This window comes from Lagenorhynchus albirostris, chromosome 15 (assembly GCF_949774975.1).
Source record: "Lagenorhynchus albirostris chromosome 15, mLagAlb1.1, whole genome shotgun sequence".
Taxonomy (NCBI): Eukaryota; Metazoa; Chordata; class Mammalia; order Artiodactyla; family Delphinidae; genus Lagenorhynchus; species Lagenorhynchus albirostris.
The window spans coordinates 85,877,111-85,889,704 of NC_083109.1; the positions used below are offsets into that span (position 1 = coordinate 85,877,111).

The 12,594-nt window shown below is 44.2% G+C and overlaps 1 protein-coding gene across 4 annotated transcripts in view; it reads left to right on the forward strand.

The window, feature by feature from the left end:
- CARD11 (caspase recruitment domain family member 11) overlaps positions 1–12,594 on the forward strand; it is a 110,322-nt gene that overhangs the window by 68,770 nt on the left and 28,958 nt on the right. For all 4 annotated transcript variants that reach the window (XR_009535375.1, XM_060123364.1, XM_060123363.1 and 1 more), the window contains 2 exons: positions 2,602–2,723; positions 11,433–11,645. Coding sequence is in view for 3 of the 4 variants with exons in the window: in XM_060123364.1 (XP_059979347.1) it covers positions 2,717–2,723; positions 11,433–11,645 (220 nt within the window). In the remaining variant the exon portion in view is untranslated. The remainder of the gene's footprint in view (positions 1–2,601; positions 2,724–11,432; positions 11,646–12,594) is intronic.

A 12,594-nucleotide genomic window follows, 5' to 3' on the forward strand; every position in this document is an offset into this window, starting at 1 on the left:
CTTTCTTATTTTCCTTCTCTTAACTTTTTGTTAACTTTCGGGGTGATTTCCTTGACTTTATCTTCCAAACTTTCTATCGATTATAAACTTCGGCTACTTTATTTTAATCATGAAGAACTCTTTCTTGTCCTTTGCTCCCTTGTCAAAGCACCCTACTATTGTTTTATGACTGCAGTATCTTATCTAATCTCTTAATGGATTTTAATTGTTGGATTGTGTTTTTTCCATTTTCTCTTAACGCCGTTTTCCTGTATCAGTTTGTCTATTTCGATCTCTTCCTTTCACGTGGGGACTTTGCTTAAACCTTAAGTGCCCCTTGCCTCTCTGTTTATCCTTATGTGGGAGGGAACAAAAACTGTGCATGCAAGTTCTGCTTGCACAATGGGCTTCCCTGGAGCGTGAATAATCACTGCTGACTGTGCTTGAATAACACCAATGACGGGGAGCTCATAACTCCCCAAGCAATTGACTCCTCTTTTGAGAAGCAGGAGTTATTCTTTTGAACCCTGAGCCAATGTCTGGCATCTTAGAACTTGGTTTTAGTTCTGTCTTAAGTTTGTGTGTTAAAGTGATATTTCAGGGAGATTTTGTACATACACGTTCTGGTTTGAGTCATTTAAAAGGTAAACTTTTCTAAAAAAGGCAATTCTAGGGGCTGTATGGTAGTGATTAAGTCCACATCCAGCCTTCCATGCTGATCATATGACTTGGAACCTCTCCCAGGTTTGACTTTCTTGGCTACACTGTGGTGATGACGGTGATGACGGTGATGATGATGGTGGTGGTGGTGATAGAACCACCTGTCTCAAAGAGTTCTTGAGCAGTTAGGCTTAGCCGAGTGCCGGGCAGACTAAGTCGTCTATAAACACAGGGATGACGTTTCCACCAGTTGAATGTCATACCTATGAGTTAATCGCTCAGGAGATGTAGCCGATACATTTTCCCCGACCTCAGGACCAAGTCTTCGAGGGTGAACTCAAAATTCAAAGGGCAGAAATGGAAAGTTCAGCCTCATTACTGGGTGTCTTGTGCCTCAGTTTCCCCAAACTACATTGACACATCATCGGATAGTACAAACCTGCTTTCCCTTTCCTGCAATTAAAACCTCTCCTACTATGAATTTTCTTAAAGGTTTTTCTTCTGATTACAAAAGAGGAAAAATGCAAATGCATACTTCTTTGTTTAATGCAAATACAGAGAAGTATCATTTCCCTGGGCCTCCCTGGGCCTTGGTTTGTTGGGCTGAGGACGGCCCTGCCTGTAGATCTCCTGCTCCCCCAGCCCTCGCCCGGGGCCCCACAGCCGAGGAGACCAAGGAGACAGTGCCCTCCATAGAAGCATGTCGCCGCCACCTCCCCGGGGCTGAGGGTCTGAGACAGCAGCTGACTCCGATCCAAGCTGACACCCAACGAGAAGAGCTGCCGTCAGCCCTGGGAGATCTTGTGTCATCTATGATTAAGCCTCAAAGCCAAAACCCAACAAGTTTCTGATTAAACGATGGCATCCCAGGGTCCCTGTCACCCCTGAGTGGAGCTGTGGGTTTGGAGCAGCCGTCTGCCAAGGGTACCCTGGCAGCTGTCAAGACAGGTGTCGGGGGCTTCCCTGGTGGCACAGTGGTTTAAGAATCCGCCTGCCAATGCAGGGCACATGGGTTCAAGCCCTGGTCCGGGAAGATCCCACATGCCACGGAGCAACTAAGCCCGTGCGCCACAACTACTGAGCCTGTGCTCTAGAGCCCGTGAGCCACAACTACTGAGCCCCCGAGCCACAACTACTGAAGCCTGCGCGCCTAGAACCTGTACTCCGCAACAAGAGAAGCCGCCACGATGAGAAGCCCGCGCACCGCAACGAAGACCCAACACAGCCAAAAATAATAAATAATTAAATAAAATTGCCATCTCTCAAACCACTAAAAAAACAAAAGTTAAAAATAAAAAGAAGACCGGTGTCAGCTCCTCCTGACCTTCTCAGGGTCTGCGCCTCACCCCCACTGCCCCCCCCCCACCGCCCCCTCCTCTACCGCCCTTTCTCCAGAAGGAGAGCCGGCCCTTTCCCTCAAAACCCACAGCCCCAGCTGGGCTCCTGGAGGGACTGGCTGGGCATGACGGCCTTTCCAGTCACCATAAGGAACGCCGCCCTGGGGAAGTGACGGCGTGTTCCTGCCCAAAACCACGGCGAGCAGAGCTGAGACGTCACTCACAGTGAAGGGAACGTTTCTGGATTCAGGAGTGTGGTTTGCTGCTTCTGACCTGATGAATTACTAGCTGATTAGAACCTCTACACTCTGCAAATGCTTCTGTCAAAGACTTCTAACGGGCTTCCACCCGGCCATGAGCAGCCCCACAGGTGGCCTTCTCTCCACTCCCAGAGTCTTGGGACCTGGGGCCAGTGGCCTTTCCCGGCTGTCCATCGGTGGGAACAAAAGCCCTTCTCCCCCAGCAGCTCCAGGCCACAGTCCACCGCGTCCCTGTCACCTGAAGAGATGCAGGCCCTGGGATTGTGTGGCCTTTGCTTCCAAAGCAGCGGGCCCCTTTGCTGCTTGAATGGTTCTGTCTCCAACCTGTGGCCTTGTTTCAAGTCATATTATCTTTCCTCTTACAGATCCTGCCCATCAGACCTCCACATCCGGAAGGAAACTGGCTCAGGGAAGGACCAGCCCCAGCCAGAAGGAGTAAAAGGAGTAAAAGTCACCTCCTGTCCATTGGGCGCCGACTCTATGCCAGGTACTTCACGTGTGTCTCCTTTATGTAAAATAAATAGAAAGCGAGGTTACCTGAGACTTGCCAGGGGAGCAGGGAGGGGAGGGTTCCAGGCCGAGGGAGGTGCAGGAAGCAGGTTCTGAGCGAGCGGGCACCTGGTGGAGAATCAGAGACCGTCAGGCGAGGTGCGACCGTGGGGGCTGGTGGGGGGCCACCCTCAGCTCGGAGGTCAAGACAGAGATGCTGAATTGTATCATAGCAGCAGCTAGGACCACACGGTCCATGTTCCAACGAATGGCGGAGGGACGTGAGACCAGCGGCTGCCGTGGAGTTTGTCCACCGGCAGGTAGTCTCCTCGAGCCTGTAAGAACTTGAGCAAAATAGCCCTTCCTGCAGAATGTGGCCCAGGAGGCTTGAACCTGCTTTTTCTGGCTGTGTGTAGAAAGACAGATGTGGTCTAGGGTTTGACTCAAGACCAAGCCAGACCCTGCTGAGGGTACTGTCCGAGGTGCCATCAACTCCGGCTACAGTTGGGGGGAGGGAGGACCGTCCAGCCCGATAGGCTGTTAAAGCTCAGGGCCTCGGCGTCTAAGAGTGTGTTTCCGAGCAGATGCTTCATCCAGGTTCCTCCAGGTGACGGGGCCGAGTCAGGCTGAGTTACAGGGAAGCGTTTGAGAAGAGAAATACCTTTGAAATTGTGGTCAAGGTGGGGTTTTTTTCTTTTGAGCCTAGCTACACTCTCCAAAGTTTCTGCCCATGAAATATTTCATACGTTTTTATACACACACACACGCACACATAAAAATGTGTACGTGTATCAGTGAAACAAAGAACAGTAAAATGGACACGCGTGTCCCAGCTGAAGCAGTATTTCCCAGGATCAGCCGTGTCACCTATGTGTCCCACCACGTCACAGCCGTCCTGCTGCCCTCACCCTTCTGACGTTTATCAGACCCCTGCTCTTCAGTATAGTTTTGCAGTATGTCCTCAACCATATAGCTCAGTTGCGTATGTTTGGGAAATTTCGTGGGCGCTTCCCTATCGCACGTAATCTTTCGCGACTTGCCTTTACACTCAGCGTCACCTCCCCGAGGTCCGTCCGTGTTGACGCATAAGCCGGAGTTCTTTTCCCCTGCCCTGCTGTAGGGTATGCCATCGTTGAATACGCACATTATTGACCCCCACTACTTGTGTCGGGACGTCTGTAGGGTGTCCAGGTTTTTCGGATACACGATGCCTCTGTTGAATATTCATGCACGAGTCTCTAGCTGAAATTAATGGGGAGATTCTTGAAGGTCTGTAGCAAGGACCAGACATCACATGTGGCCGAGGCTTACAGGGCTGGGAAGTAGAGCTATACACCCAGAGAGAGGACTCTGGCCACTTCTCAGGGGCCCTCGGGGTCTCTCACTGCAGCTCCACCTGGCAGACCAGCTCCCTCCGCCTCCGTAGCCTCGAGCTGCCTGGGGCTCTGCTTTACTGTGGACAAGTTCCAGCCTCCACTGTGGCCTCCCTGATGCCACCTTCTAGCTAACTCCCCACAGCACATTCACCCGCCCCGCTGCCTCTTTGGCCCATAGGAAATTCCCAGGTCAAGGGATTGGACGAGTGCACCCAGCCTCAGGGCTGGTCCTCTTGGAGCAGGTCAGTTGGCTGTGGCTGGAGGGTTTACTTGGTACAAACAGGATGTCAGGGCTGTGGCCACCTGAGGGCGTGGGCAGGAAGGCAGGTGTTACATATCGGCGTATCTATTTCCCTAGACTTGGCTGTCGTCTTTGTTCATTTTTCTTTTTCTCCTTTTTCAAACTATACACATAATACACTGATAGGTGTGTGTGTTGTAAACGCTAAAACAGTTTAGGTAACGTCCAAGTCCTCCTGGCCAGTAACCTCAGAATTCCTCCCTCTTCTTAGATAGAATCAGTATAATCAGATCCTCTCAAACTTTTCCCCTCCCTCCTTCTTCCCCTCCCCTCCCCTCTCCCTATTTCTCTCTCCCCTTCTCTTTCACACACACACACACACACACACACACACACACACACACACACACCCCTACACATGCACACCCCTACCTATATAATTATAGGTATTGCATTACATGAATGAGTTTATACTGTGTTGTGATATTTTTTCTGACACCAAATGTACAGTGTTTTCTTGACACCAAATACGTGTCATTGTTTCACACATCCACCAGTTCTCTGACACCAACTGGGTGTCCAGCAATCCAGTTCAGTTCTGACACTAACTGTCCAGAGGCAGCAAAGATGCCACAGGCTAAGGGCTCAATCCCACAAGCCTGGCCCCCCCAGGATGGTGGCCCCAAACCCAGGGCCACCTGCCCTCTACCTGAGCAGCTCTAAGTCAGGGTCTCCCACAGCCTCCTCGCCAGGTGCAGTAATTTGCTGGAATGGCTCACAGAACTCAGGAAAACACTATACTTACTATAACAGTTGATTTTAAAGGATACAAATGAAAACACATATGAGGAGGTCTGGAAGGGTTCCGAGCACAGGAGCCTCTGTTCCCATGGAGCTGAGATGAGCCACTCGCCCAGCGTGTGCTTGAATTCAGAAACTTGGAAGCTCTTTGCCCCCCATCACTGAGGGATTTTCGTCAAGGTGCTATTACGTGTGTGATTGATTAAATCATTCTCTGTTGGTGACTGAGTTCAATCTCTAGCCTCTCTCACCTCCCCTGAGGCAGGAATGTGGGGCTGAAAGTTACAACCTTCTAATCACTTGCCTGGTTCTTCTGGCATTCAGCTCCCATCCTAAAGCTACTAGGGGCCCCTTACCCAAGAGTTATCTTGTTACCATACAAAAAGCATTCACACTCTTGTCACTCTGTGCTGGGAACCAGGGGCAATGACCAAATATATTTTTTAATTATACCACATGTATGTGTGTACGTATTTACTTTCATTTTTTTAACATCTTTATTGGAGTATAATTGGTTTTCAATGGTGTGTTCGTTTCTGCTGTATAACAGAGTGAATCAGCTATACATATACATATGTCCCCATATCTCTTCCCTCTTGCGTCTCCCTCCCTCCCTTTAGTTTTTTAATTATACCACATGTACGTGTGTACGTATCTACTTTCATTTTTTTTAACATCTTTATTGGAGTATAATTGGTTTTCAATGGTGTGTTTGTTTCTGCTGTATAACAGAGTGAATCAGCTATACATATACATATGTCCCCATATCTCTTCCCTCTTGCGTCTCCCTCCCTCCCTTTAGTTTTTTAAATAAACGATGTCTTGGGATCTTTTTATGTCACCACATACTTTCAAAATGTTATTCTATATGCAAGAGGATCATGGAGTATCTGCTGAAGAATGTTTGGATTGTCTACGTTTTTTTCCTATTATAAATAGTGCTAAATTTTCAAGTAAAAAACTGGGGGGAAATTAAATCTCCATTATAGGGAAATGAAGAAATAAATTATGGTATATTCTTGCAATGGAATAATACATCCAACAGTTAAAAATGAATAAACCAATAAAAATTAAGGGATTGCCAGATTAGATTGAAACAACGAGATCACGTGTGTACTATCTACAGGAGAAAAACCTTACATCCAAAGGTACAAGGAGGTTGAAAGTAAAAGGATAGAAATATAGACTATGCTAAAAAGAATCATGAAAGAGCTAGAGTGGCTTATATCAGACAAAATAGACGTTAAAACAAAAGTGTTACTAGAAATAAAGAAGAGATTTCATAATGATAAAAGTGTCAACCACCAAGAAGTTATAACAGTTATAGATATAACCTAACCCAAACAACAGAGCCTCAAAATACATGAAGCAAAAACTGACAGAATTGGGGCTTCCCTGGTGGCGCAGTGGTTGAGAGTCCACCTGCCAACGCAGGGGACACGGGTTCGTGCCCCAGTCCAGGAGGATCCCACATGCCGCGGAGCGGCTGGGCCCGTGAGCCATGGCCGCTGGGCTGCACATCCGGAACCTATGCTCCGCAACCGGAGAGGCCACAACAGTGAGAGGCCTGCATACTGCAAAAAAAAAAAAAAAAAAAAAACCTGACAGAATTGAAGGGAGAAATGTAAAATTCAACAATAATAGCTGGATGGAGATTTTTAATACTCTACTTTCAATAATGGATAGAACAATAGACAGAAGATCAACAAGGAAATAGGAGACTTGAACTTGGACTTGTCTATGGTACGTGCCACCTAACAGCAGAATAGTACTCTTCTCAAGCCCCCACCTGGAATATTCTTCATATGCTGGTCCATACCACAAACTTCAGTAAGTTTAAAAGGATTGAAGTGATCCAAAGTATGTTTACCAACCACAATGGAATTAAATTAAAAATCAGTAACAGAGTAATTTGGGAAGTTAACAAATATGGGAAATTAAACATCACACTTCTAAATAACCAATAGGTCAAGGAAATCACACAAGAAAATAGAATATTTACTTTGAGACAAACGGAAATGAAAATGCAACATACTGAAACTTAAGTGGTGTCACTAAAGCAGTGCTCGCTCAGAAGGGAATTTATAGCTATAAGTGTTAATACTTTTAAAAGATCTCAAATCGGTAACCTAACCTTCCACTTTATGAAACTAGAAAAAGAAGAGCAAACGAAAACTGAAGCAAGGATAAGAAAGGAAGTAATACTATTAGGACGAAAATAAACGAGTTAGAGGAGAGAAGAGCAATCGAGAAAATGAATGAAACCAAAAGTTGTTTCTTTGAAATTTCAACAAAATTGACAAACCCTTAGCTAGACTGACCAAGAGAAAAAGAGAGATGATCCAAATTACTAGAATCAGAAATAAAAGAAGGGACATTACTACCAACCTTACAGAAATAAGAGGCAAAATAAAGATAAAGGAATAATATGAACAGTTGTTTCTAATAAATTCTGTTACTTATATGAAATGGACAAATTCCTAGAAAGACACAAATTACTGAAACTTAAGAAAAACAGGAACCTACAACAAGTAAAGAATTAGTAATCAAAAACCTACCTACTGGGGCTTCCGTGGTGGTGCATTGGTTGAGAGTCCGCCTGCCGATGCAGGGGACACGGTTTCGTGCCCCGGTCCGGGAAGATCCCACGTGCCGCGGAGCGGCTGGGCCCGTGAGCCATGGCCGCTGAGCCTGCGCGTCCGGAGCCTGTGCTCCGCAACGGGAGAGGCCACAACAGTGAGGGGCCCGCGTACCGCAAAAAAAAAAAAAAAACCTACCTACCAAGAAAAGCCTTCCTTGGTGACCTCTACCAAACAAAAGACAAAAGTATGCCAATTCTTCGTAAACTCTCCAAAAAAGTAGAAGAGGAAGAAACACTTCCCAGTTTATTCTATGAGGCAAAATTTACCCTGATGTCAAAACCAGTCAGACATCACGAGGAAAGAAAACTACTGACTAACATCTCCCATAAGGTGTGGATGCCGAAATGCTCAAAAATATACTAGCAAACCAAATCCAACAAGCCCATAACTAGCTGGGAGTCACAGCAAGAATGCAACGTTTGTTTAATACCTGAAAATCAATTAATGTAATATATTAATAGAATCAAAACTAAAAACTATATGGTAGTTGGATGCAGAAAAAGCATTTGACAACATCAAACATCCTTTTGTGACAAAAATACTCAGGGAATTTCCTCAGCCTGATAAAGAACGTCTGAAACACACACACACTTAACCAGGTAACATCATACTTAACAGTGAAAACTGAATGCTTTTCCCCTGTGATCAAGAACAAGAAAAGGGGGCTTCCCTGGTGGCGCAGTGGTTGAGAGTCCGCCTGCCGATGCAGGGGACACGGGTTCGTGCCCCGGTCCACGAAGATCCCACGTGCCACGGAGCGGCTGGGCCCGTGAGCCATGGCCGCTGAGCCTGCACATCCGGAGCCTGTGCTCCGCAACGGGAGAGGCCACAACAGTGAGGGGCCCGCGTACCGCAAAAAAAAAAAAAAAAGAACAAGAAAAGGATGTGCATTCTTGCCTCTTCTATGTAACATTGTGTTAGAAGTTCTAGCCTGGGAAATTAGAGGGGAAAAAAAAGAGAAGAAAAAGAAAAGCCATCCAGATTGAAAAGACAGAAGTAAAACAGTGTAATTGCAGATGACATTTATATATAGGAAAGTCATATAGAAAACATCCTATCATAAGAAATCCACTAACAAACTATTAGAACTAATAAATGATTTCAGTAAATCTGCTGGATGGAAGAGCAATATACAGAAGTCATTTATTGCATAGCCATATGTTAACAATGAATTTTATTCAACAAATAAAATTAAGAATACAGTTCACATTTACAATGCCATCAAAAAGAATTTAAATACTTAGGAATAAATTTAGCAAAAGAAGTGTACACTGAAAACTACAACACATTGCTGAAAGAAATTAAAGAAGATCTAAATTAATAGAAACACATCCCGTATTCTTGGAGTATGACACTTAATTGCTAGATAGTAATACGTTCAAATTGATCTACATATGCAGCAGATTCACTATCAAAATCCCAACTACTCTTTTTTGCAAGTATTGACTAGTTGATCCCTAAAATTCATATGGAATTGCAAGAGGACCGGAATAGCCAAAACAATCTGAAATGGGAAGAGCAAGGTTGGAAGACTCATACCTCCCAATTTCAAAACTGACTGCACATTTACAGTAATGAAGACAGTGTGGTACTGGCATAAGGATAGACATATAGGTCAATGGAATAGAATTGAGAGTCCAGAAATGAACACTCACGTTTATGGTAAATTGAGTTTTGACAAAGGTGCCAAGACCATTCAATAGGGAAAGAAGAATCTTTTCAACAGATTGTGCTGGAACAACTCAATCTCCACATGTAAAAAACAGTTGGACCCTTACCTCACACCATACACAAAAATTCATTCAAAATGCATCATGGGCCTAAATGTGAGAGTTAAAAGTATAAAACTCTTAGAAAAATAAGTAGAAGTAAATTTTTATAACCTTGAATTAAGTAATGGTTTCTTAGATACACACCAAAAGCACAAGTGAAAAAAGAAATTGGACTACATCAAAATTAAAAACTTTTGTGCTACAAATAATACCTTTAAGAAAGTGAAAAGGTAACCAACAGAATAGGAGAAAATATGTGCAAATCATATATCTGACTTGTATCCAGAACACAGAAAAATTCCATATTAAAGACAAAGGTCCAATTTAAAAATGGGCAGAGGATTTGAAGAGGCATTTCTCATGCACAGATGGCCAACGTGCACATGAAAAGATGCTCAATGTCATTAGTTCGTAGGGAAAAACAAATCGAAACCACAGTGAAATACCACTTCCCAGCCATTCAGATGGCTGTACTAAACACGATGGACAAGAATAATTGTTGACAATGAGAACCTCATACATTGCTAGCAGGAATAGATTAGGACCTCATACATCGCTAGCAGGAATAGATTAGGACCTCATACATCGCTAGCAGGAATAGATTAGGACCTCATACATCGCTAGCAAGAATAGATTAGGACCTCATACATCGCTAGCAGGAATAGATTAGGACCTCATACATCGCTAGCAGGAATAGATTAGGACCTCATACATCGCTAGCAGGAATAGATTAGGACCTCATACATCGCTAGCAGGAATAGATTAGGACCTCATACATCGCTAGCAGGAATAGATTAGGACCTCATACATCGCTAGCAGGAATAGATTAGGACCTCATACATCGCTAGCAGGAATAGATTAGGACCTCATACATCGCTAGCAGGAATAGATTAGGACCTCATACATCGCTAGCAGGAATAGATTAGGACCTCATACATTGCTAGCAGGAATGTAAAATGGTGCAGCCACTTTGGGAAACAGTTTAGCTGTTCCTCAAAATGTTAAACATAGAGTTACCTTATGGCTCATCAGTTCCATTTCTGCATATCTGCTCAAAGGAAATGAAAACATGCGTTGACAAAAAAAGTGTACATGAATCTTCATAGTAGCATAATTTGTAATAACCAAACAACCCAAAGTCATCAATGGGTGAATAAACAAGGTGTGATATATCCATACAATGAGAAAGTATTTCTCAATAAAAAGTACTGAAACATGCTACATACAACATGGATGAACCTGGAAAGAAGCCAGGCACCGAAGACCACATGTTGTACGATCCCATTTAAGTGAAACGTCCAGAACAGGCAAGTCTACAGAGACAGAAGATAGATTAGTGGTTGCCTAAGGCTGGAGGAGCAGGTATTGGAGGGGAGTGACTACTGAAGGGTATGAAGTTTCTTTGGGGAGTGATGAAAATGTTCTAAAATTAATTGTGCTGATGGTTGTACAACTCTGTGATTATACTAAAAAGCATTGAATTGTACACTTTTAAAAGGTGAATTGTATGGTACGTGAATTATATCTCAACAAAGCTGTTTTTAAAAATGAATGAATTAGGTCTGTATGTATCAACCTAGATAAATCTCAGTAAATGCAGAGAGAAAAAAGCAAGTTAAAAAAGGAAACAGGAAAGCATATAGTATGATGCCATGGCCGCTGAGCCTGCACGTCCGGAGCCTGTGCTCCACAACGGGAGAGGCCACAGCAGCGAGAGGCCCGCGTACCGCAAAAAAAAAAAAAAAAAGGTAGAATATATATGCTTTTCTCTACTGTTTTTTCACCTAACAGTGGATACTGGAGATCTCTCCAAAGTTTATAGAGCTATTCCAGTGAGGCTCTTTTATTAACCTTGTTGGGGTTTATGTCTAAAAGGAGGGGCGCCAGAGATGGATGACTATATGCAGACACTGAAGGATGAAGAGGATGCCCTGTGGGAGAATGTGGAGTGCAACCGGCACATGCTGAGTCGCTACATCAACCCAGCCAAGCTCACCCCCTACCTGCGCCAGTGCAAGGTCATTGATGAACAAGATGAAGACGAAGTGCTTAATGCTCCCATGCTGCCGTCCAAGATCAACCGGGCAGGTAACCTCAGGAGATAACTTACAGTTAGCTGTAGCAAAATGACGTTTCTCTCAGTCAGGGATGTTTAACTAGAGTCCACAGACCTCTCCCCACCCCTGGTCCCCCACCAAACTGTCCATGGGTAGAGAGGGTCTATTAACTTGGCCAGGGGGAAATTACATCCTTATTTTACCCACCTAAGGCTTAGCGTTCCCTTCAATTATGGACGCAGGTAGGCAACAAATCACAGTGATTAGCAACACTTGTGTCCTTGTCAACAGTAAACATTACAGATATCTTCTTATCACATTACAGCTATTACAGATTTCCAAATATCACTTATACTCATCTTTCCCTTGAAATGATAGTAGTTATTAGACCTGCCAAGAGATTGGCTTATTTGATGCATTGATAAAGAAGCACATTTATTACTGAGTCGCAAATTTAATATTTGTTCATGTATCTTATTATGATTGATTCCCTTTGTCATCCAGTGCATTTTATCTGTGTGAAAATGTTATTCTGGTAAAGGGTCCATAGGCTTTTCCAGACCGCCTAGGGGTCCATGACACTTTATCACATGCATTAAAGGTAGGTAGTAAGTGTGGTCTGTGAACACTATCTTGGTTTTATATACATCTGTGTGTGTATTCACATACATGTTTGTAGCAAAATATGTTTTGTGTGTACGCATGCGGTCACAATGTAAAATACATCTCTTTCCGTGGTTCACAGTTGAAGAGGTCTGAAACTCACTTGCCCACAGTATGACTGGTGATAAGTAGCTCATATGCTATGACTCTCTTTTGCATACCTGACAAACATCACTAATCCCAGCATGTTTTCCTACTGAGCCTGGATGTAACTTTAGAATCCGGGCAGCTGTGACAAACAGTCAGGTGACACAAGATGAAATTTATTTATTATGTCTACCCTAGGGGAAGGATTGAGTTTTAGGACCTCAAGGGAA